This window comes from Mobula birostris, chromosome 30 (genome assembly GCF_030028105.1).
Source record: "Mobula birostris isolate sMobBir1 chromosome 30, sMobBir1.hap1, whole genome shotgun sequence".
In the NCBI taxonomy this organism is placed as follows: Eukaryota; Metazoa; Chordata; class Chondrichthyes; order Myliobatiformes; family Myliobatidae; genus Mobula; species Mobula birostris.
Genome location: NC_092399.1, coordinates 9,934,768 through 9,958,998, shown reverse-complemented (window position 1 = coordinate 9,958,998; position 24,231 = coordinate 9,934,768). Strand labels below are relative to the sequence as shown.

Genomic DNA, 24,231 nt, shown 5'->3' with positions numbered 1-24,231 from the left:
ACCGGGGGGTCCGCCTTCACTTCACTGTTATTGGCTCTCTTCCGCATGACCTTATTCCCATTGGCTGATGTGGAGAATGACTGAAAATTCAGCCTATCAGAAAGCAGGGAGGCGTTTAATCGGCGCTTGGTCCCGGCTGTTTCTGTCTATTCGAAGCACGAATGGGCAGAACGGCTGTCAATCAAGAGCGATGGCCAAAGGAGAAACAGTTAAATACAGAGACTGAAGAAAGGTAGAATATGAGCAGATGATGATGAGGCGGTTAGGGAGCAATTGTCAACTGATGCTGCCTGGCTGCTTCATCATAAGGCAATATCAGTATCTTGGATGAGGATCTTCCAGCCCAAAACACTAATCAAATTTACATGCCAAAAAGTAATCCTATGCCTTCCTCCACCTTCATATCTGGCTTCTGCCCTTCCTTTCCAGTCCTGGTGAAGGGTCTCGACCAGAAACGTCCTCGGTTTTATTTCCCTCCATAGATGCTGCCTGATTTGATGAGTTCCTTCCGCATTTTTTTTTGCCTGTTAATTTTATTTGTCAACGCACATAAAAGTTGCTGGTGAATGCAGCAGGCCAGGCAGCATCTCTAGGAAGAGGTAATAGTTGACGTTTCAGGCCGAGACCCTTCGTCAGGACTAACTGAAAGGAGAGCTAGTGAGAGATTTGAAAGTGGGAGGGGGAGGGGGAGGGGGAGGGGGAGGGGGAGGGGGAGGTCCAAAATGATAGGAGAAGACAGGAGGGGGAGGGATGGAGCCAAGAGCTGGACAGGTGATTGGCAAAAGGGATATGAGAGGATCATGGGACAGGAGGCCCAGGGAGAAGGAAAAGAGGGAGGGGGGAAAAACCCAGAGGATGGGCAAGGGGTATAGTTAGAGGGACAGAGGGAGAAAAAGGAGAGAAAGGAAAAGGAGAGAGAGAAAAAGAATGTGTGTATATAAATAAATAACGGATGGGGTATTAGCAGAAGTTTGAGATGTCAATGTTCATGCCATCAGGTTGGAGGCTACCCAGACGGAATATAAAGTGTTGTTCCTCCAACCTGAGTGTGGCTTCATCTTTACAGTAGAGGAGGCCGTGGATAGACATATCAGAATGGGAATGGGACGTGGAATTGAAATGTGTGGCCACTGGGAGATCCTGCTTTCTCTGGTGGACAGAGCGTAGGTGTTCAACAAAACGATCTCCCAGTCTGCGTCGGGTCTCGCCAATATATAGAAGGCCACATCGGGAGCACCGGACGCAGTATATCACCCCAGCCGACTCACAAGTGAAGTGTCGCCTCACCTGGAAGGACTGTCTGGGGCCCTGAATGGTGGTGAGGGAGGAAGTATAAGGGCATGTGTAGCACTTGTTCCACTTACAAGGATAAGTGCCAGGAGGGAGATCGGTGAGGAGGGATGGGGGGGATGAATAGACAAGGGAGTCGCGTAGGGAGCGATCCCTGCGGAAAGCAGAAAGAGGGGGGGAGAGGGAAAGATGTGTTTAGTGGTGGGATCCCGTTGGAGGTGGCGGAAGTTACGGAGAATTATATGTTGGACCCGGAGGCTGGTGGGGTGGTAGGTGAGGACAAGGGGAACCCTATTCCTAGTGGGGTGGCGGGAGGATGGAGTGAGAGCAGATATGCGTGAAATGGGGGAGATGCCTTTGAGAGCAGAGTTGATGGTGGAGGAAGGGAAGCCCCTCTGTTTAAAAAAGGACATCTCCCTTGTCCTGAGAAAAGCCTCATCCTGACAGCAGATGCGGCAGAGCTGGAGGAATTGTGAGAAGGTGATGGCATTTTTGCAAGAGACAGGGTGAGAAGAGGAATAGTCCAGATAGCTGTGAGAGTCAGTAGGCTTATAGTAGACATCAGTAGATAAGCTGTCTCCAGAGATAGAGACAGAAAGATCTAGACAGGGGAGGCGGGTGTTGGAAATGGACCAGGTAAACCTGAGGGCAGGGTGAAAGTTGGAGGCAAAGTTAATGAAGTCAACGAGCTCAGCATGCACGCAGGAAGCAGCGCCAATGCAGTCGTCCAATGCAGTACCCCATCCGTTATTTATTTATATACACACATTCTTTATCTCTCTCTCCTTTTTCTCCCTCTGTCCCTCTGACTATACCCCTTGCCCATCCTCTGGGCTCCCCCCACCTTTTCTTTCTCCCTAGGCCTCCTGTTCCATGTTCCTCTCATATCCCTTTTGCCAATCACCTGTCCAGCTCTTGGCTCCATCCCTCCCCCTCCTGTCTTCTCCTATCATTTTGAATCTCCCCCTCCCCCTCCCACTTTCAAATCTCTTACTAGTTCTTCTTTCAGTTAGTCCTGACGAAGGGTCTCGGCCTGAAACGTCGACTGTACCTCTTCCTAGAGATGCTGCCTGGCCAGCTGCGTTCACCAGCAACTTTTATGTCTGTTGCTTGAAATTCCAGCATCTGCAGATTTCCTCGTGTTTGAATTATATTTGTCGTTTTATTTCATAGGTGCAGACTTGGGCTTTTCTTTTGGTCAATCAATATGTACTTTTTTCCAGAAATAAATTGTGATGAATTAATATTTTGTCCCTTAAATTTGGAAAATTTCTGAAGTCTTGATTTAAGATTATCTCCTTGCTTCCATGTTGTTCCCTTCTTTAGCAAAACTCAGTGACGTCACCAGACAAGCAAGATGGTTACGGCCATCCGATTTAAGCTTCAACAACCTGCTCAGATCCAGGAGGATCCTTCAGTAGAACTGACCATACAATGTCCCTAGGAAGATCTGGAACTAGTACTAGAACAGACCAGTCCAGCAGTTGCACTGGTATGTCACAAACGATATGCCAGATTTTTCCATCGGACCAGAAGTGATGGTGCAGGCGTCTGGTCAAAATCTCTTAGGATTAGGTCAAACATAAGCAAGGAACCCTCTTACCATCTACCGCCCCACATAAACGGTGCAAACGTGGGTTCATATCCCATTCTCATTAGAATAACACACACACAGAATGCTGGAAAATGCAATCGGGCAGTGATTAATTAGATAAACTCACTACACAATGCAGATTACAAGTTGCTAGTCTTTTCTACACCCAGAGTAATGGTTACAATTCAGAACTATATGCAAATTTTCAAAGCACATATACAATTTGTTGGCGTGTGGCCAAGTGGTTAAGGCATTCCTCTAGTGATTTGAAGGTCGCTAGTTCGAGGCTTGGCCGAGGCAACGTGTTGTGTCCTTGAGCAAGGCACTTAATCACACATTGCTCTGCGACGACACCGGTGCCAAGTTGTATGGGTCCTAATGCCCTTCCCTTGGACAACATTGGTGTCGTGGAGAGGGGAGACTTGCAGCATGGGCAACTGCTGGTCTTCCATACAACCTTGCCCAGGCCTGCAACCTGGAAACCTTCCAAGGCGCAAATCCATGGTCTCACGAGACTAAAGGATGCCTATACAGTATATACAATTTATTTTAACCAAAAATAGCATAAGAATAACTATACACATACTAAACATATTTTAGATGAAGAATAAGCTTTTCTCCATATTGAATAGCATTTGGAAGAAACAGAGAAAAACAACAATAACATTTGAATGGAAGTCTGCAATATCTCCAACTAAGGGCAACATTTCAGCTCGCTTTACGTCATTGCTGCTTCATTACCTCTAACCCTTGTGCTGGTCCAGATGCAGAAACACCGCCTGTTTTTTTAAAAAATATTACCGGGAAAGGTTAAGATGAGGGTTCCATTCTCTGACAAAAAAAAGATGCCTGTATGGTAATTCCACTCGCAGGGTAGCCCAAAACTACGAATTGATCGGGGTTCAATTCCCGCCACTGTCCTTAATGAGTTTGAGCGTTCACCCTGTGATCGTGTGACTGTCGCTGATAGTAACGACGTTATTTAACTGTATGCCTTGATGTACACTCGACAAATAAAACAAATTTTATCTTAAATATGTGAAGATAAGATATGTGAATAAATCCAGCAGGAAATAGAAAGACAGACTTGCCCTAAATACCAAAATCATTGAATTAGGTAAAGTTAATATTTCCAAGAGAAAGTGAAATAAACACAAGGAAAAATATAGAATATGGTGATAAGAGTAATAAAATAGTTTGGGGGAATTGCAATTATATTAGTATAGACCACTTGAGCCAAATAGTTAATTACTCTGTAATTTCAGCAGCATTGACAATTTCGAAAATTCCTAATTTATAACTCGAGGAGTGCAGTAAACAATTCCAGACATTTAAGTAAAGGTAAAATTACAAGAGGGAACCCATACATTTCTCCAATGTAAAGATTTTAACCAATTAGAGGGAAAGAAAAAAAATCAAATATAATAGAGAGAGCCGACAATATATATCTACCGATAGAGAACAGCTGTCAACATGGATGGAAAGAAACAATTTTCGGGAGAACGGAGTAACAATTGTTAACTATAAGTAGGGAAATTGGGAGGGGGGGGGGGAAACATCTCTCTTCCTAAAGAGAAAGCACGGGGCTTCGATTTTCATCAGCATCATGTTTTTAACCTAGAGATGAGAAGCCAACATTTTTCCCTTACAGAAAAGGAAAGATCGATCTTTTTTTCCCCAAAAGAGAGCAGTTTTCACCTAAAGAGAAAAAAAAATCGAACATTTTTTTTTCTGCAAAGACTTATCTACAAAGTAAAGCAATAATTTTCATGCAGAGGACGGACAATCCAACCCTCTTTGCAGAGGGGGTGCAGCAACAGGTTTTGAGTTGGAGGGGAGGGGGGGAGGGTGAGCCGGTGCCCCAGAGGGTGGGGCGCACAGCGGTCGCGCCTTTGGTAGCAGGAGGGCGCGCTGTTCCGATCCTTGGCTTCGGCCTCGCCGTGTGCCAGTGTCCAGAGCCAGCCTCCAGCTCACCCCGCCTCCGGGGCCAGGCCTGCCCGCCGCCCCTATGCAGTACGTGCCGCCGCAGAGTGCGAAAGCCCACCCCACTCAACTCATACCCCCTCAGTTCGGCTACGTGATCCTGGTGTTCATTTACAGCTGGGTCATGCTGGCTTACCTGGGAGCCAAAGTGGGCTTCGCCAGGAAGAAATACAACGTCAAGGTAAGGAGAAATCAAAACCCTTATCTAGGGTTAGTTCCATTCCAAACACCAGAACTTGGGTTTACTTCTTTATCAGCTGAAGGTTTTCAGCAAACACTGTTCTGGTTGCGTTGTTCATCCATCCGTTGTCTATCCACCTGGTTAACATTTAAAGTTCCTTTGAATTCTCCCGTGGGTTTTGGTTCCTGAAATTGGAGGGAGGCTCCCTCTTGGTGACAAGGCCCATGGCTCCATTTTTCTCAAAGGGGAGTCTTTTTCACAACCATAAATTTTCATCAAAATATACCTACAGTGCCTTGAAAAAAAGTGTTCAGCCCCCAACCCTTTGCTTGCATAAATGAGTATTACAACCAGGGATTTTGATTAATTTAACTGAGAATTGTTATTTGTAAATCACATACTCCTTTCTTCACAGTAGAGCCCAAAAAAAACCAGAAAATTGTAAAATATGGAAATCTAAAACTTCAAAAACTGAAATGTCTGTTGTTCAAAAAGTATTCATCCCCCATTGCTCAATACTTAGTCGACCTGCTCCAGAGGATATCACAGCCAGCAGTCTTTTTGGATAAGTCTCTGTTAGCTTTGCACAATGTGATGGAACAAGATTTGTCCTTTACTCCTTGCAAAATTGCTCACGCTGTGCCAGGCTAGTTGGGGAGTGTTAGTGGACAGCAGTCTTGAGGTCTTGCCAGAGATGTTTGATCAGGTTAGGGTCAAGACTGACTGAGTCACTCAAGAACATCAATATTCTTCCACTTGAAGCCACTCTATGGTTGCTCTGGCCTGCTGAAAGACTAACTTCCCCAGTTAACGCTTTCTAGCAGAAGCTAGAAGTTTTTTTTAAATCCAGGATCTCTATGTATTTAGCAGTGTTTATCTTCCATCAATCCTGACTGGATCTCCAGTCCCTGCTGCTGAAAAGCATCCCATAGCATGATGCTACCTCTACCATACTTTACAGTAGGGATGGTGTTACCAGGCTGATGCGCAGTATTAGATTTACACCACACGTACTGCTTAGTGTTGAGGTCAAAAAGTAAAACTTTAGTCTCATACGGCATGAAGACCTTCTTCCACATCTTTATAGTATCTTCTAAGTGATGCTTTGAAAGCCTTTATGGACAAGCGTATGCTTTTTTTAAAATAAGCCAGAGCTTCTTCCTTGCCACTCTTCCACAAATTCCCTTTTTTTTTTTTTGCAAGGCCTTAGAGATGAGAGGTGACCTGATAGAGGTATACAAGATGATGAGAGGCATTGATCGTGTGGATGGTCAGAAGCTTTTCCCCAAGGCTGAAATGGCTAGCACAAGAGGACACGGTTTTAAGGTGCTTGGAAGTAGGTACAGAGGAGATGTCAGGGGTAAGTTTTTTTACGCAGAGTGGTGAGTGTGTGGAATGGGCTGCTGGTGACAGTGGTGGAGGCGGATACAATAGGGTCCTTTAAGACATTCCTGGACAGGTACAAGCAGCTGAGAAAAATAGAGGGCTATGGGTAACCCTAGGTAATTTCTGAGGACAGGACGTATTTGGCACAGCTTTGTGGGCTGAAGGGTCTGTATTGTTCTGGTTTTCTATGTTTCTAGATTGTGGAGCCATGAACTGGAGTCATCTCCAGTTGCAGCTCACTCAGAGTGACTGTTCGCATCACAGTAGCCTCTCTTACAAGTCTATTCTTCTCCAGCAACTATGTTTAGAGGTGTAGCCTGACCTAGGCAGTGTGGCTATGGTTTCATATTTTTCCACAATGGATTGCTCTGAGCTCCAAAGTGTGTTCAGTGCCTTTGAGATGGTCTTGTGCCCATCTCCAGATCTGTATTATTTCTCTGACTTGCCTTGAATGCTCTTTTATCTTCATTTTGGTTTGGTCTGTTGAATATCTACCGTGCTGTTGGACCTTACAGAAAGAGGGGTGTTTATTCAGGTGATCCTCCAATTTTCTACATCAACAGATTGGATGAGTTAGTAAGGTAATGCACAGTATATTGCACCTGACCAAAGTCAGTGGAGTAGTTACAAAGGGGATGTATACCTCACCATTTTGGTTTTTGGATTTTTGGTACGTTGTTGATAGGTTTGGGGAATTTTTCTTTTGATTTGACATGATGCACAATGTTTTGTAGATTAGCTCAAAAAGTTATACTTAAATATGTTTTAAATTTAGAACTGGTGGTCTTCCATACAACCTTGCCCAGGCCTGCGCCGTGGAGAGTGAAGACTTTCCGGGCGCAGATCCATGGTCTCGCAAGACTAACGGATGCCTTTAATTTAAAATTTAGAAAATGAGACAGTAACATGTGAAAATATTTGTGGGGGCAGAATACATTTTCAGGCCACTATGGGCTTATATTACTGATTTTTTCAAAAATTTTGAATGAAAAAAACAAGTGGTATTTAAAATTCTTTACTTTATACTTTATTGTCGCCAAACAATTGGCACTAGAACGTACAATATGTAAATATTGGTACTAGAATTTACAATATGTATTTTAGCTAAAATGAGCAGAGAGAAGTAATCAGGATATGGTCATACAGTTGGTATTAATTATGTATTACTCACAAAGTCCTAATTATTCCTCATCATATGTTTAAAAAAAATCACAAAAGACTATCCATTTCAGATAGAGGCATTCTGTGCACCTAAATTCTTTTGCTTGACTCTAGGACCCTGACTGCTATTTTGTGGTCTAATTACATTAATATTTGCAGACTTTGATTTATTTTAATTTATTATCTGATTCTGTTTCCGTTTTCTACATGACAACTACCTTCAATTTTGAACATTCATACCAATATTACCAGCCTGGAATCTGGCGATTTTTTTCGATCCCCAGGTTCTTTTAGGCATCCAAGAATGCGCAAAAACTTATTGCTTCATGATCGTTTATTTTAGAGCTTAAACATAGGACCAGATGCAGAATATATGAAACCAAAGATCCTCAGGAAAATACAAAGAACAAGATGGTGATATTTGCAGAGCCTGACAGTTTTGTACTTAAGAAAATGCAAATTCCTGAGATAAGGAAGAACCAATTAAAAGATACACAGTCACAGCACGTGTCATGTGCTAACACTTAGCCAGTGAAAAAGAACAAACTGTTGTGAAACTGCTTTACCCCCTTTCCACCAGTAGACGGAGCCAAACACTACATAATTGTGAAAATATACTTATTTAAACATAAATTGTGTGTTGGTAAAACTGATGATTTTAGTCTTGCTAAAAATCTTGTTAAAAATACAAAACACAACCAATTCGAACAGCTACATCCTACGTTCTTGTTCATGGGTAACTTTCATTTTTATTTTAGACAATCCCATATTTGCAAACTGCTCTACAGTTTCTTTGCCTTTTTTTTAAACCTACTGCACCAATTTTGCTGTCATCTTTTCACTTCTGCCATTTCAACAAATGCTGCTTATAGTTGCTTGGGGGGTATTGCATGAATATTTTTAATCATTTTTGTTCACTTTTAGGGATTGTTATCAAAGGTTCAATTTAATGTCAGAAATGTATACAATATACATTCTGAAATGCTTTTTCTTCACAAAACATCCATTAAAACAGAGAAGTGCCCAAAGAATGAACAAAAGTTAAATGTGAGAACCCCAAAGTCCCCCCCCCCCAGCATGTAAGTGGCAGAAAAGCAACGATTATATTATCATATCAGGTCTTTATATTTTCTATCATCAGCACGTGCTGTGTCATATGATGTGGACGATCATGGTTACCATGAATGTTATTGGCAAATTTTGTTTTCTACAGAAGTGGTTTGCTATCGCCTTCTTCTGGGCAGTGTCTTTAAAGATGGGTGACCCCCCCCCCCAGCCATTATCAGTACTCTTCAGAGATTGTCTGCCTGGCATCAGGGGTCACATAACTTTTCTAGAAATCGTGCCTCTTGGTTCTGCTTAGACAGAGAAAAACTTCTCTCAGTTTCACATGTTGAAACTTGTAGTAATTGTATAAATTACAAGATAACTCTCCTCATTTATGTAAACTTTAAAAAATAAATACCATTTTACTCAATCTCTCATGTCAAACCCACCATCTCACCAAACCATTCTAGTGAGCTGTCACTGTTCCCTTTCAGGCAAGTACTTTGTTTCATCCAACAACATGTTTTGATCCATTGACTGATTCATTTGATTTAATTAATCTGCTTAATCCTTTAAATACATATCTTCACTGTTGTCATTACCTCACCAAACCCTTTCACTCAACAAAATTCACACTCTGTATATTATTTGGCAATGTATTTAGAAACATTCATTAAAGAATAATATATTATTTGTGTGTGGCTGGGTGGAGATTCAAGGCGCTCCTTCCCTCCAGTAGCCTGCAGCTCGCCCTTGGGTAGCACCTGCTTAGCCCCCACCTCCCAATCAGGGCCACGTGGAGCCATCGGAGCAGGTGGTGGATGATCCTATGAGAGCTGGTGCATATCACATGTCCTGGCTATGCGACCACTGACACTAGGCAGACAGTCTCTGAAGAGTATTGATAATGGCCCGTCTTGTAAAGACACTACCCATAAGAAGGCAATAGCAAACCAAAAAACTTGGCCAAGGACAATCATGGTCACATGTTGAAAGACCATCATCGCCCATGTCATACAACGAGGCTCAGAATGAATGAACAAACGCTATGTTATTTGAAATGGAACTTTTGCGGATTAATTTTCCATTGGTGAACATTGATGGTGGATTTTTGAAGCTGAGGCATTCACAAAAGTTATGGGACTGTGTTTGTTATTAGTTTTGTGACAGTATCTTCCAATTTCCTTCCAGTATCCAAACATGTATAGTGATAAAGAACCCATATTCAACTGCATCCAACATGCACATCAAAACACATTGGAGATATATCCTCAATGGCTGATCTTCCAACTGATAGCTGGAGTTGTCTATCCGGTAAGAAAATGGCAGTGTAGTTAATGGGGATATTCTGCCATATACAATCTCATTGCTGTTTCCAGTCAGGTGATGGGTATTACAGTATAATTTCTTCAGCTTTTGTCTAAAGCTCTTCCTTACTTCCAGCCCATAATGCCACTGCTGTTTAGAGCAGTAATGAAAGTCTTCCAACTCTGGTAGTGGTCTTCATGTCATTATTTTCCTCTTGGTTTTCACTACTGTCAGTCATGCAAGCTGAGGGTGGAGTCTCAGGAATACCATCGTACTCAGATTTAGAAGGAATCTTCATTGCTGTTTCCGTAATAATTTTGGTTTACCAGTCAGGTTGTTGGCCTTGAACTGATTCCCCCAGACCTGGAGGACCAGTGGACCACTACCCTTTGACCTGTTTGGCATGGGTGACCCTACCAAGAACCAAACCATAACCCCTTACTCCAGCCAACTTAGCTCTCTGGGTCACTGAGGCAAACAGGCCTCCAAACCACAAGAGGATTGTGGTCCTCTTGAAGCATCTAAAGGTCTACAAGATTTAAATTAAGATGTAACTAACACAGTCTTGCTCCCAAAAATGAAAGCGATATTTTTAACATGATTACTCATAAAAAATTATCGTGCAGAATCCTAGGGGGAATGGGGGAGTTGCCTGAGAGTCAAGAGTTAAATATCTTTTCACATAATCTGCAATCCTAAAGATTGTAAAATAAGGGAAGCGAAAGACAGTATTCTGCAGTACTTGTCAATGAGTATTACTCAGCAGGCAAGAAAAAAAAATACAAGCATTGCACAGCAACAACAGATGTCCAAATATTCCTTTAGGTGCTGCACCCATTTGTCTTGAGTCCTCCCTCAGCACTGCCGTAATATTGGCCAGAGAATTCCCTTGACAGTGAGCCAATTTTACACTTGGAAGTGCCCGTTGGTGAAGTGCTGGATCAATGAACTTTTACAATTATTAAAATTTCAGGCTAAGAAATAGATTATTATCACCCGGTTGACATCTGTTTGATCAAAATGCATTTCACTGTATAAATTCTATAATACTTAACTCTGTCCAACTCGTTTTCATAGAGGAAAGAAATACTCTTCCTCTAGCAGCATATTTTTCCTTGTTTATGTGTAAAATGACCATTTTCTAATCTTGACCCTCCCCACAGACCAATTATGTGCTTAACTGTGCCTTGAATCTATTGGTACAAAACTATGTTACAGACAAGGTAAAATTGGGCAGAATGTGTGCCATCATATATTCTTGTTTCTCTTTAGATTGAGGTTTCTCATGAATTCCCTATTGTGACTGATATCTATGAAAAAATATATAGATTTACAAGAAATTTTACTCTAAATACTGTGTACTGTACATCTTAATCAGAAATATTGCAGTGCCTTAACTTTAAAATCTGTGATTTTTGTAAAATTCTGAGTAGCAACTTTCAGTACAAGAACAAAAGCTGTTAAAATGTTAGTAAGTAAACAATATTGAATATGTTAAGTCTTTCTTAATGTTTCTCACTCTGAACATGGGGATAATATAGTGTACTTAATATTTCACAGATCACTGCTTCTGTGCTTGGTGTCATTTGGGTAACCAGTCGATTTACTTATGCATGGGGATATTACACAGGGGGTAGGTATTATGTAAATTATGTCTGTACAAATATATCACTTAAATATTCAATAGATTAATGAATTTGTTTAATAATGTTAAAGTACAATACCATAGTGCCAGCAGGAAAGAAAGATGCACTTTTTGCATCACAGGACTCTAACTTATCAAAGCAGTATATTGTTCAAGTACAATGTAAATTCAGCAGGTATATCCACATTCAGCAAAGAAAACTTTTAGTAATATCATTTGAGGGAGAAATCTAGAAAATACCCAGGATTGTTAATACTTATCAAAACCAATGGATCATTTTGACGATATCTCAACATAGCATCTCTTAGAAAGGATGACACTCCCAGTAATGCAGCAATAACAGACAAGATTCTGCAAGGAAATTGGAATTTACTTACCGATGCAAAGGTAGGCATTACCAACCAGTGACCACTGTCATCTAGAGTCAGTGTAAACAAAAAATGAAGCAGCAATAAGTGTTTTTATATCCAAAATAATTATAAAGAAAGTTTTAAAGGAAGTGACATAGCTTGGTGTCAGTCAAAACAATTATATAAATGTACATAGGTAAAAACTAACAAAAATGGTCCTTAGTTTCAGAAAAGCGAACACAAGAAAAATACATTTAATATGGCAAGACCCTGAACAGTGTTGATGAGCAGAGGGATCTTGAGGTCCAAGTTCATAACTCCCTGAAAGTATCTGCACAGGTTGATAGGTGGTTAAGAACGCATATGGTGTGCTTGCTTTTATTCATTGAGGCATTCAGTTCAAAAGTCAGCAAGTTACTTTACAACTTTATAAAACTAGTTAGGCCATACCAGGTGTACTGCATACAGTTCTGATCACCCCAATATGGGAAGGATGTCGAGGCTTTGGAGAGGGTACAGAATAGGTTCACCAGGATCAGAGGGTGCGTAATATAATGAGAGGTTGGACGAACTTGGGTTTTCTTCTCTGGAGCAGTGGCTTTCTAAAACATAGAAAGTCTACAGCACTATACAGGCCCTTCGGCCCACGAAGCTGTGCTGAACATGTCTTTACTTTAGAAATTACCTAGGGTTACCCATAGCCCTCTATTTTTCTAAGCTCCATGTACCTATCCAGGAGTCTCTTAAAAGACCCTATCATATCCGCCTCCACCACCGTTGCCGGTAGCCCATTCCACGCACTCACCACTCTCTGCATAAAAAACCTACATCTCCTCTGTACCTACTTCCAAGCACCTTAAAACCGTGCCCTCTCCTTTTCAGCCCTGGGGAAAAAGCCTCTGACTATCCACACGATCAATGCCTTTCATCATCTTGTACACCTCTATCAGGTCACCTCTCATCCTCCATCACTCCAAGAAGAAAACTCAACCTATTCTCATAAGGCATGCTCCCCAGTCCTGGCAACATCCTTTTAAATCACCTGTGCACCCTTTCTACGATTTCCACATCCTTCCTGTAGTGAGGCGACCAGAAATGAGCACAGTACTCCAAGTGGGATCTGACCAGGGTCCTATATAGCTGCAACATTACCTCCCGGCTCCTAAACTCAATCCCAAGATTGATGAAGGCCAATGCACCAAATGCCTTCTTAACCACAGAGTCAACCTGCACAGCAGCTTTGAGTGTCCTATGGACTTGGACCCCGAGATCCCTCTGATCCTCCATACTGCCAGGAGTCTTACCATTAATATTATATTCTGCAATTATATTTGACCTACCAGAATGAACCACCTCACACTTATCTGGGTTGAACTCCCATCTGCCACTTCTCAGCCCAGTTTTGCATCCTGTCGATGTCCCACTGTAACCTCTGACAGCCCTCCACACTATCCACAACACCCCCAACCTTTGTGTCATCAGCAAATTTACTAACCCATCCCTCCACTTCCTTATCCAGGTGATTTATAAAAATCACGAAGAGTAGGGATCCCAGAACAAATCCCTGAGACACACCACTGGTGACTGACCTCCATGCAGGATATGACTTGTCTAAAACCACTCTATGCTTTCTATGAGAAAGCCAATACTGGATCCACAAAGCAATGTTCCCTTGGATCCCATGCCTCCTTACTTTCTCAATAAGCCTTGCATGGGGTACCTTATTAAATGCCTTGCTGAAATCCATATACACTACATCTACTGCTCTACCTTCATCAATGTGTTTCAAAAAATTCAATCAGGCTCGTAAGGCACAACCTGCCTTTGACAAAGCTATGCTGACTATTCCTAATCATATTATGCTTCTCCAAATGTTCATAAATCCTGCCTCTCAGGATCTTTTCCATCAACTTACCAACCACTGAAGAAAGACTCACTAGTCTATAATTTCCTGGGCTATCTCTACTCGCTTTCTTGATTAACGGAACAATACCTGCAACCCTCCAATCTTCTGGAACCTATCCTGTCCCCACTGATGATGCAAAGATCATCGCCAGAGGCTCAGCAATCTCCTCCCTCACCTCCCACAGCAGCCTGGGATACATCTCGTCCAGTCCCGGTGACTTATTCAACTTGATGCTCTCCAAATGCTCCAGCACATCCTCTTTCTTAATGTCTATATGCTCAAGCTTTTCCATCCGCTGTAAGTCATCCCGACAATCACCAAGATCCTTTTCCGTAGTGAATACTGAAGCGAAGTATTCATTAAGTACCTATGCTGTCTCCTCCGGTTCCATACACACTTTTCCACTGTCACACTCAATTGGTCCTATTCTCTCACGTCTTATTCTCTTGCTCTTCACATACTTGTAGAATGCCTCGGGCTTTTCCTTAATCCTGTCTGCCAAGGCCTTCTCATGGCCCCTTCTGGCTCTCCTAATGTTATTCTTAAACTCCTTCCTGCTAGCCTTATAATCCTCTAGATCTCTATCATTACCTAGTTTTTTTAACCTTTCGTAAGCTTTTCTTCTTGACTAGAATTACAACAGCCTTTGTACACCACGGTTCCTGTACCCTACCATCCTTTCCCTGTCTCATTGGAACGTACCTATGCAGAACTCCACGCAAATATCCCCTGAATAATTGCCACATTTCTTCCATACATTTCCATGAGAACATCTGTTCCCAATTTATGCTTCCAAGTGCCTGCCTGAGAGCCTCATATTTCCCCTTACTCCAATTAAACGCTTTCCTAACTTGTCGGTGCCTATCCCTCTCCAGTGCTATGGTAAAGGAGATAGAATTGTGATCACTATCTCCAAAATGCTCTCCCACTGAGAGATCTGACACCTGACCAGGTTCATTTCCCAATATCAGATCAAATACAGACCTACATATTGTGTCAGGATACCTTTCTGAACACACCTAACAAACTCCACGCCATCTAAACCCCTTGCTCTAGGGAGATACCAATCAATATTTGAGAAATTAAAATCTCCCACCATGACAACCCTATTATTATTACCCCTTTCCAGAATCTGTCTCCCTATCTGCTCCTTGATGTCCCTGTTGCTATTGGGTGGTCTATAAAAAATACTCAGAGTTATTGACCCTTTCCTGTTCCACCCACAGAGACTCCGTAGATAATCCCTCCGTGACTCCCTCCTTTTCTCAGCTGTGACACTATCTCTGAATGACAGTGCCGCACCCCAGCCTCTTTTGCCTCCCTCCCTGTCCATTCTGAAACATCTAAAGCCTGGCACTCTATGTAACCATTCCTGCCCCTGAGCCATCCAAGTTTCTGTAATGGCCACAACATCATAGCTCCAAGTACTGATCCACGCTGTAAGGTCATCTGCTTTGTTCATAATACTCCTTGCATTAAAATAGCCACATCTCAAACTATTGGACTGAGCACATCCCTTCTCTATCACTTGCCTATCCTCCCTCTCGCACGGTCTACAAGCTTTCTCTATTCGTGAGCCAGCTGCCTCTTTCTCCGTCTCTTCAGTTCGGTGAAGTTTAAACTCTCCCCAATAGCCGTAGCAAACGTCCCTGCCAGGATATTGGCCCCCCTCATATTCAAGTGCAACCCATCCTTTTTGTACAGGTCACACCTGCCCCAAAAGAGTTCCAGAAATCTGAATCCCTGCCCCCTGCACTGGCTGAGGGGAGATCTGATAAAGGTTTATAAGATTGAGCAGCATAGATAGACAGTCTGTTTTTCCAAGGGTTGAAATGTCTTAATACCAGAGGTGGGGTGGCAGGGAGCAAATGTGTCTTTACCAAAGGAAATGTAAGGCTCTCCTTACCTCTGCGAGCCTGCAGGTCACCCTTGGGCAAGGTGTAGTACCTGCCTAGCCCTCCCGGATTATGGTCAGGTAAAGCCATGGGAGCAGGTGGCGGTCATATGAGCAGCTGGTGCACATCACAAGTCCTGGTTATGCGATCACTGATGCCAGGCAGACAATCTCTGAACAGTATTGATAATGGCTGGGGTCACCCTTGTAAAGACACTGCCCAGAAGATGGCAAACCACTTCGGTAGAAAAATTTGCCAAGAACACTCATGGTCATGTAAGGACCATGATTTCCCACATCATACATACAATACAGCAGATAACAATTGAATGAACGTAAATAAATATGAAAAGGTGAAATTCATCATCTCCAAAGATTATCATTGGTCACACATTGATCCAAACTGAGCACATACCAATTATCCATTGGTTGTTATCCCTGCTTATTTATTCCTTGTTTCAGCCATTGAGTTACTCCCAATTTCATCAGCTCTTATTTTTGTTGTTTCCCTCCAACTTCTTGTGTTACATTTGCCCATTCCCATCTCTGTATCATTGACATTGATAAATTGATATCAAACTCAAATTGTATTAATCACCTTGAGAGTACTTATCAAGTTTTTTTCTTGTTTCTTTTCCTTTTGTAATACTAAAATGTCCATTTATTGGTCTTTTTGGTGTTTACAAATATTTTCGTGGTTATTTTTAATCTGGCCAATTTTAATTTATTTTCCTTTCCTAGTCTACATGCGTAATATGGTGGATTCCAGTTAATTGAGACAAATCGAGACCAGTGCATTTTGGCCCAATAAAGCAGCTGCCCCATTTAGCTGAACTTTTATGGAAATAGTTTTCAAAAAACCATTTAACTGGGTAACAGATTATGTATTTAAATTAAAAGAACAAACAAATTTGGAGACTAATAATGCTACTAGTGCTATAAAACTGTAAAACAAATTTGGAGACTAATAATGCTACAAAACTATAGTAGTTCCTAATAATTATCGATGGAATTCATCCAGTGTATACCACCGTGTTCTTTTGACTGTATATAAACAATCATAGACATCTCATGTAGATAAGACTACCTTCATATAATCCTTCCATTGGTTGCATCCTCTAATCTTTATTTTCATTGTAATGTTCAAGATCGTCAATACCTTTTAAAATCTTCATAGAATTTAAGGATCTTTGTCGAATTCTTCATGCTTGTTGAAGTAGTGAAATCGTTCATTATAAGGATCTACCCCTTTAGTAATAATAATCGAAGCACAGAGAGTTTCTATATACCAACAAGTAACCTTTATTGTCTCAACTAAAATGCTCGTGGGTTCACAAACTGACTACAGCTGTGCACCCCCACTAGTATTCCCTGACCCTTCATGAACAGTTAATGAAGAGAAAAGGTATTACCCGGGAGAGGAGTCTACAATGGTCAGGCTCTCCTTGTCTTCACGCTCCTATCTCTACGTGTCCATGGGGTCCCCCACTTGTGCATTGGTTGTCACCTCTTGTAATAGTTTAATTTTCACTTCTGGACACTTTTGACATCTCCAAATGTGAATGCTGAAAACCAGCGACCAAAATAGTTCTGAATTTTCTTACTGTTTATTTCTTGCCAACTATGTGATAAAATCAGTGCTTTTTGAACACAAACACTCACAACTTAGGGTATTTAAGTACTGTTCACTCTAAGCATGGCAAAGTGGCCACACCAGTGCATGTGACCGAAGCTTGTTGGCCCAAATAAGTGACTGCCTCTATTAACTAATGGCCCAATTAACCAGAATCTACTGTATTTGTAATTGTGATTCTAGCCTTTTTGCCAAACATTCACCAACCATTCTGTAGCCTTTGATTCTTTACCCACTCTTTGGTCAGTATGTAGCTTCGAAAGAGTGATCTACACTGGTCCACAAGCCATAAAGCTCCTATTTTCGTACAACACCAACTATTCAGCATACACCATCTAAAACTTGCAATTTATATTTTAAAAAAATAATTAAACGTTTAAGAATACAGATGGTGGTTCATCCAGTATCTGCTTTTTCTTTACAGTGCCAGAGAGAAGAATGACTGGGTCCTACGGATACATTGGCCTTCTGGGAGTCATTTTCCTGTCCATATTCATTGCTTTTAAAACCCTTGTTTCACAGTGATAAAACTACAACAATGGGTTGTGAAAGGTTTAAAAAAAAGTTGTCAGGCATTCAACGTAGCCAGCCATTTTGAAATGGACACCAGCTCTGAACTTCTTCCTGCTCCTTGTTTATCAACTGGTTTAAATATTGCCAACATGCGGTAGAGTTTTCTTCCAGCTATGTTATGCACTACAGTTTTGTTATATTTAATCAAATGGTATACTGGGAAACAAGATTAAATTCCAAATTTCATTTTTAAAAAATCTTTAGGCTAAATTTTAACTTTTACTTTTTAGCTAAATTCTGTGATTCTTGTTGAAGTAATATTCAACTGAGTTTAATATTTTTCATCTTTCAAGATGGTCACTAAAGTTATTTCAAAATTTTAATCTAACAGCCTCAGTTTATATTATGGGTTGAATTTAAATCTGACGAAAGATTACAAGTAGAAAATATAAATGTACAGAACTGGTGAAAGAATGTTAAGTTATAATTCTGCTGATAGGAACATATCAACCATTGAAAGAGAAAGCTAGGGAAAGGCAAGGCTGTGATTCATCAATGAATGCCCTGACAGTGACAACTGAAACAAGTATACACTTTTCATATGTTCACTGACTTGTATATTACGTGTTTGACAGATTTTCAAAACCATTAAATGTTATCCATTTTAAACTTCATTCAAATCAAATAATGGAATGGCTTTAAGTGTAATTTTGTCTTAAACTTCATGCATCTTGTTGTAACCATTCATCAGGATCCAACTAGTCAATTATTTCCTCAAAAGTGCATTTTTAATGTACAATTCTTGATGTGGTTGTTCCCGATTTAATTTCTAAATAAATATCAACTTTAAAACTAACGTTGGTTTGAGTTATTTTTGTGGTACAAAAACTATAAATTAAAAAGTTGTGTAATGTATAAATGGACAGCAACAAACCATCCAATACTTTGCAGAAAAATGCTGAAGTAACAGGATACAACCTTCATAGGTTGCAACAAAAAATTCTTCACACTACAATAACCAACACCCTGTCCAGGAGTTAAAAAGAAACATAATGGCTACCAGTGACAATGGTTTTAAATGCGTACTCCATTTTTAAATCATTTTAAAGTTTTTCTTCACTGAAGTTTCATCACTGACCTGTTCTAACAACCTAGATTCACTTTCAAGGACCTTTAATCTCATGTTCTCAATACTTATTTTCTTTTTGCATTAACAGTTTCTTGTCTTTCACACACCGGTTGTCCACCCTGGTGGTGCAACCTTTCATTGATTCTACTATGGTTATTAGATTTAACGATTATGCCCACAAGGAAATGAATCTTAGGGCTGTTTCCAGTGGCATATGTACTTTGATAATAAATTTACTTTGAACCTTTAAGTTATTTTTCCCCCTCAATAGTGAGGCTTCATGCTCACACTACCCTCATAAGCTGTTTGTACCTTCATCATGTGAGTTCCAATTGCTACAGCCCAATCTGCTGTTAAAAATATGCAAAAGCAATGTTAGAAATTTCCAAAAATAATTGTAAGTAGAATCCCTTTTGCATTTGCTAACCAATGGTGGAAATACCTGTGTAGACAGCAACGCACAAGACCCAGCAGGACTCCACATGGACAAATAGTCCAACATTTGGGCAAAGGAAAAGTGCCCATCACCCACAGCATTCTAGAGAAGAAAATGTACTGAGCAACCTCTGGTAATGTTAATTCCGTTATTTGCAAAAAGTGTCAGAAGGGATGTTTTTTGCCATCATAAAAATATTTATCTTCTTTTGCCTATTAGTGTCCCCTTTGTTATTACAATCCTAGTAGTCAAGGCATCAAGAACAGCAAAATTAAAATATGTTTTTTTAATTACAGTACCTTTTTCTACATATGTTTATATACCTACTCAACAACCTCTTTGCCTTCTGGTTCATCATCTCTAGCACTACACCCAAAACTACTGGTTAATCATCAAATACCTGATTAAATGGGAATACATTTAACTGTCAAGAGCACCAAGTCACAGTGCAAACACCAGGGATAGGCTTTGATTCATTCTTTGCATGGTCTGGTGGTCCAACAGTTGAAATGAATTGTGCTCAAGAGACAAAGTGAACAATATTCTTCCCAAGCCATGTTGGTACCTTGCTAACTATCTCACAGGAGTAGCCACAAGAAAATGCAATCTAGTGACATACATTAGGAAAGTTGACTTTTAATATTAATATATTTCATTATTGGGGGAAAAGGACTACAGATTTCATGAGAAGCCTTAAATATGAAGTGAAGCATGTAATGCTAACAAGTAAATTCAATATGGTACAGTTTATCTTTGTTCAGAATGTTATCCTATTTCACTAACTATAGAAAGGGTTCAGAAGTGGCCTTGATAAGGTACTGCTGCTTATTTAATTAGATACAGTGCGGAATAGGTCCTTCTGGCCCTTCAAGCCATGTCACTCAGCAACTCCCAATGGCATCCAATTTAACCCTAACTTAATCACAGGACAGTTTACAATGACCAATTAATCCACTGATAGGTACATCTTTGGACTGTGGGAGGAGACTGGAGCACCCCAGAGAAAACCCATATGATCCATGGGAAGGAAGCACATACTCCTTTGCCGGGATTGAACGTCAATGCCCCGAGCAGTAATCACGCTGCACTAACCACTGCGCTCTTCGTGAAAGCTCAAAAACAAATTCTTGCCAACCAAATCACAAACAAGAGAATGTCTGCAGCTGCTGGAAATGCATGTTTCTTGCCAACCAAATCCTGGTTTCCAAAGGAATGAGCCCATATTTTTCTAATACAGGGTTTCCCAACTTGGGGTCTGTGGCATAAAAGTTTGGTGGAACCCCTGTTCAAATACAACATTGCTTCAGCAAGAATGGCAGAGCAAAGAGTTTCATGGCAATGTTGTTTTTTTCCATTTTAAATCTAACTAAAGTTAAGATTTTCTATCGAACTTCAAATATGAACGTCAGTGACAAAGAATAACAATCTTCCCATCTCCATTACATCAAACAAACACAATGTCATTATCAGGCTAGATTTCATTCAACCGTTCAACAGAAGTTGGATTTGAACTGTGATGATGTAGATTTAAGTGGATGCTATGATTGAGTCAAGCATGAACATATTTCATTGGAAACAGCATGGTACACTAATTAGAATGTTCCACAATAAATATTGGCTGGAAACATTCCTCTAGATGCCTTAATTTTGATGGCATGGTTGAACTTTCTGCACATTTTTAGCAGAAGAAACTACCCTTTCAGTTAAATACAAGTGCTAGAAATTCAAATACACTTCATAAAGAGGGAATCTCATACATAAACAATCAGATGAGAATTGGTACTGTTTTAAACAACTTATCATGCGGTGCTGGAAGATTGTGGGTTCAACTGCCAAAGCAGAGATTACCATCCCCACTTGTCACTTCATTCAAAGCTGTTTCGATTGGTTAATGGTTCCAGTCAAGTTTCTGCCAAAATATCAAGCAGTTAAAGAAAATTAGGTCAACCAAACAATGTTTATTACAAACTAAAAAATTATATCCAATGTTACAAGATTTCAAAACAAAGTATAACCAATTCGTGTCTTTCAACAACAGTGTACTTCAAGCAACGCTTTCCAGTCAGTTGATTCATCTGCTTAAAAGGCAAATTTAAAACGTCAATATTTTGACTAATTGCCTTATATAGTTGGGTCAAATCACTTCCTGTGGATTTGGGGGTCTTCAACTCTGTATAAGTTTTAAACCCTGAACAGAACAAGGATTTTCAACCATACATTTTTTTAAAATTTTCAGGCTAAAATAATGTGGCACCGAATAAATGGACAATTAGAATCTCAAAAATACACTGGGGGAAATAGCAATTGTACAGCTTCTTAAAAAAGTAACACACAACCCAGCCCTTTCCTCCAGTCCGTCAGTAAATCCCTGAACTGGACAGTACACGTTAATTCAAACTTGCAAGTTGGAAATCCGCTCACAGTTCGGTTGTTTAATGAAGATGGCGACATACATAGGACCTGCTTCGACCCTGTAACAAAAGAGTCAAAGAACTGATTTTGAAACGGCGGCGCTGCCGTCCGATTGTCTCGGTTCAGGGTGCGTGAAACTTCGCCCTGGCTAATGTCCCTGGTCCAGGCGTTGCTTATCTGGTCGAGCGTACTAATCCAGGTCGTGAAGGCACCACCATCGGCCGGTGAGGCCCCATCATCGGGCCGGGCATCATGGGCACCGGGCCGCTGATGGGCGGTCTCATCCCCGGGCCCACCAGCATCATACCAGGAGGCGCCGGGCCCATCATCGGCATCATGGGCGGCCCTCCCATTGGGGGTCCGGGCAGGATGGCGGGCCGCGGCGGCGGCACTCCGATGTTCCCAGGCGGAGGTGGGATGGCGGCCCCAGCCGGGGGCGGCCCGGCCGGCGCCGGGAAGGGGGCCGTGGGCGGGATTTTGCCCTGGCGGAAGGCGGCCGTGGTCTTGTCGATGAGGCTCTGGGCCTGCTCCTCCATCCATTTCTGATAGTAGTCTTTGACGTTCTCCTTGTGCTTGCGCCCCTCACAGTGCGTCTTGCGGACGGACGGGGAGTCGTGAGTGAGGTAGGTGTCACAGTAATCGCAGTAATACTTCGGCATCTTGTCTCCTCCGCCCGGGCCTGGCGTCCGTCTCCGAGTCCGAGAGCGCGGCTGCGTCACGGCACACGTGACTACCCGCCGTCAGACCGCCTCGCAGCACACGTGACTACCAGCCGCCAGACCGCCTCGCAGCACACGTGACCACCCGCCGCCAGACCGCCTCGCAACACACGTGACCACCCGCCGCCAGACCGCCTCGCAGCACACGTGACCACCCGCCGCCAGGCCGCCTCGCAGCACACGTGACTACCCGCCGCCAGGCCGCCTCGCAGCACACGTGACTACCCGCCGCCAGGCCGCCTCGCAGCACACGTGACTACCCGCCGCCAGGCATGTACAGTAGCTTGTCCCAGCCTCAAGCCATGTGGTTTTGCCACAATTTAGAATTAAATCGATGGGGAAAATCCTGGAAAGGTGAAATACAGACGCAGTGATCCGTGCAGGGATATATAAAGTTAACGCTACAGGTTTTAACTGAGTGTCTTTAATGCAATATGTGAACTGTTTTCTTTGCCTGAATTGTTGTGTCAGCAATTAAGAATCAGGTTTCATTTCACCGGCGTATGCCGTGCAATTTATTGTCTTTACAATAGCAGCACAATGTTTTCTAATAATAAAAAAAACAAGAATTACAGGAAGTGTACATATATATTTACTAGAATTCGTGTTTTGCATATTATACAATATATATTAGTTTAAAGAGTAGTGCAAAACTAGAAATAAAAAAAAGTAGTGAGGTAGTGTTCATGGGTTCAATGTCCATTCAGAAATTTGATGGCAAAAGGGGAAGAAGCTGTTCCCGAATCGTTGACTCTGTGCCTTTAGTTCTGTACTTCCTTCCCGATGGTGGCAATCAGGGTCCTTAATGATGGACGCCGCCCTTTTGAGGCATTGCTCCTTGAAAATGTACTACGAATGGAGATGACTACGTTTACAGTTCTCTGCAGCTTATTTCGATCCTTGCAGTAGCTGCAACCCCCCCCCCCCATACTCAAGGCTTCAGAGCCGTGTGTCAGACATGGTTATAAGCAGCACTGGGACCCCACAGGGGACTGTATTGGCTCCCTTCCTGTTTGCCCTGTATACCTTGGACTTTAGATCCCATACTGAGTCATGTCATCTGCAGAAATTCTCTGATGACTCAGCAATAGTTGGATGTATACAGGGAGGGCGGGAGGATGAGGCCCTAGTGCAGGACTTTGTCAAATGGTGCAAGCTGAATCATCTGCAGCTGAACATCAGTGAGACAACGGAGATGATGATGGACTTTAGGAAGACGAAGCACTGCCCCTGTTACTGTCGGTGGTGAGGACCTGGGGGTGCACCTGAGTGGACCACCAACACAGAGTCTGTGTACAAGAAGGGCCAGAGTCACCTCTACTTCCTGAGGAGACTGAGGTCCTTTGAAGTATGCAGGCCTCTCCTTCACGTGTCCTACTCGTCTGTTGTCGCCAGTACAATCTTCTATGCAGCGATGTGCTGGGGCAATGGCATCAGCAAGGGTGATGCCAACAAACTAATTAGAAAGGTTGGTTCTGTTATAGGAGTCAAACTGGACACACTGGAGGCTGTGGCAGAACAAAGGACCCTACGGAAAATCCTGACAATTCTGGACAATGATTCTCACCCTCTGCATGCCACCTTGGCTGAACAGAGGAGTGCTTTTTGTAATAGACTAAAGACAACTGCGCTGCTCCAAAGAGC

General features: G+C 41.9%; 2 protein-coding genes across 2 annotated transcripts; one reads left to right on the top strand and one right to left on the bottom strand.

The window, feature by feature from the left end:
• Window positions 1–4,748: 4,748 nt before the first annotated feature.
• On the top strand, window positions 4,749–18,747 carry mgst3b (microsomal glutathione S-transferase 3b). Its single transcript, XM_072247024.1, has 4 exons — window positions 4,749–5,048; window positions 9,834–9,956; window positions 11,511–11,583; window positions 17,803–18,747. Exons 1-4 carry the CDS (start codon window positions 4,893–4,895, stop codon window positions 17,901–17,903), a joined length of 453 nt encoding a protein of 150 aa, XP_072103125.1. The 5' UTR covers window positions 4,749–4,892; the 3' UTR covers window positions 17,904–18,747.
• A 2,647-nt stretch (window positions 18,748–21,394) lies between these two features.
• On the bottom strand, window positions 21,395–22,616 carry snrpc (small nuclear ribonucleoprotein polypeptide C). The gene has a single exon (XM_072246961.1). The coding sequence runs from the start codon at window positions 22,525–22,527 to the stop codon at window positions 22,042–22,044; it is 486 nt and encodes a 161-aa protein (XP_072103062.1). The 5' UTR covers window positions 22,528–22,616; the 3' UTR covers window positions 21,395–22,041.
• Window positions 22,617–24,231: the final 1,615 nt, after the last annotated feature.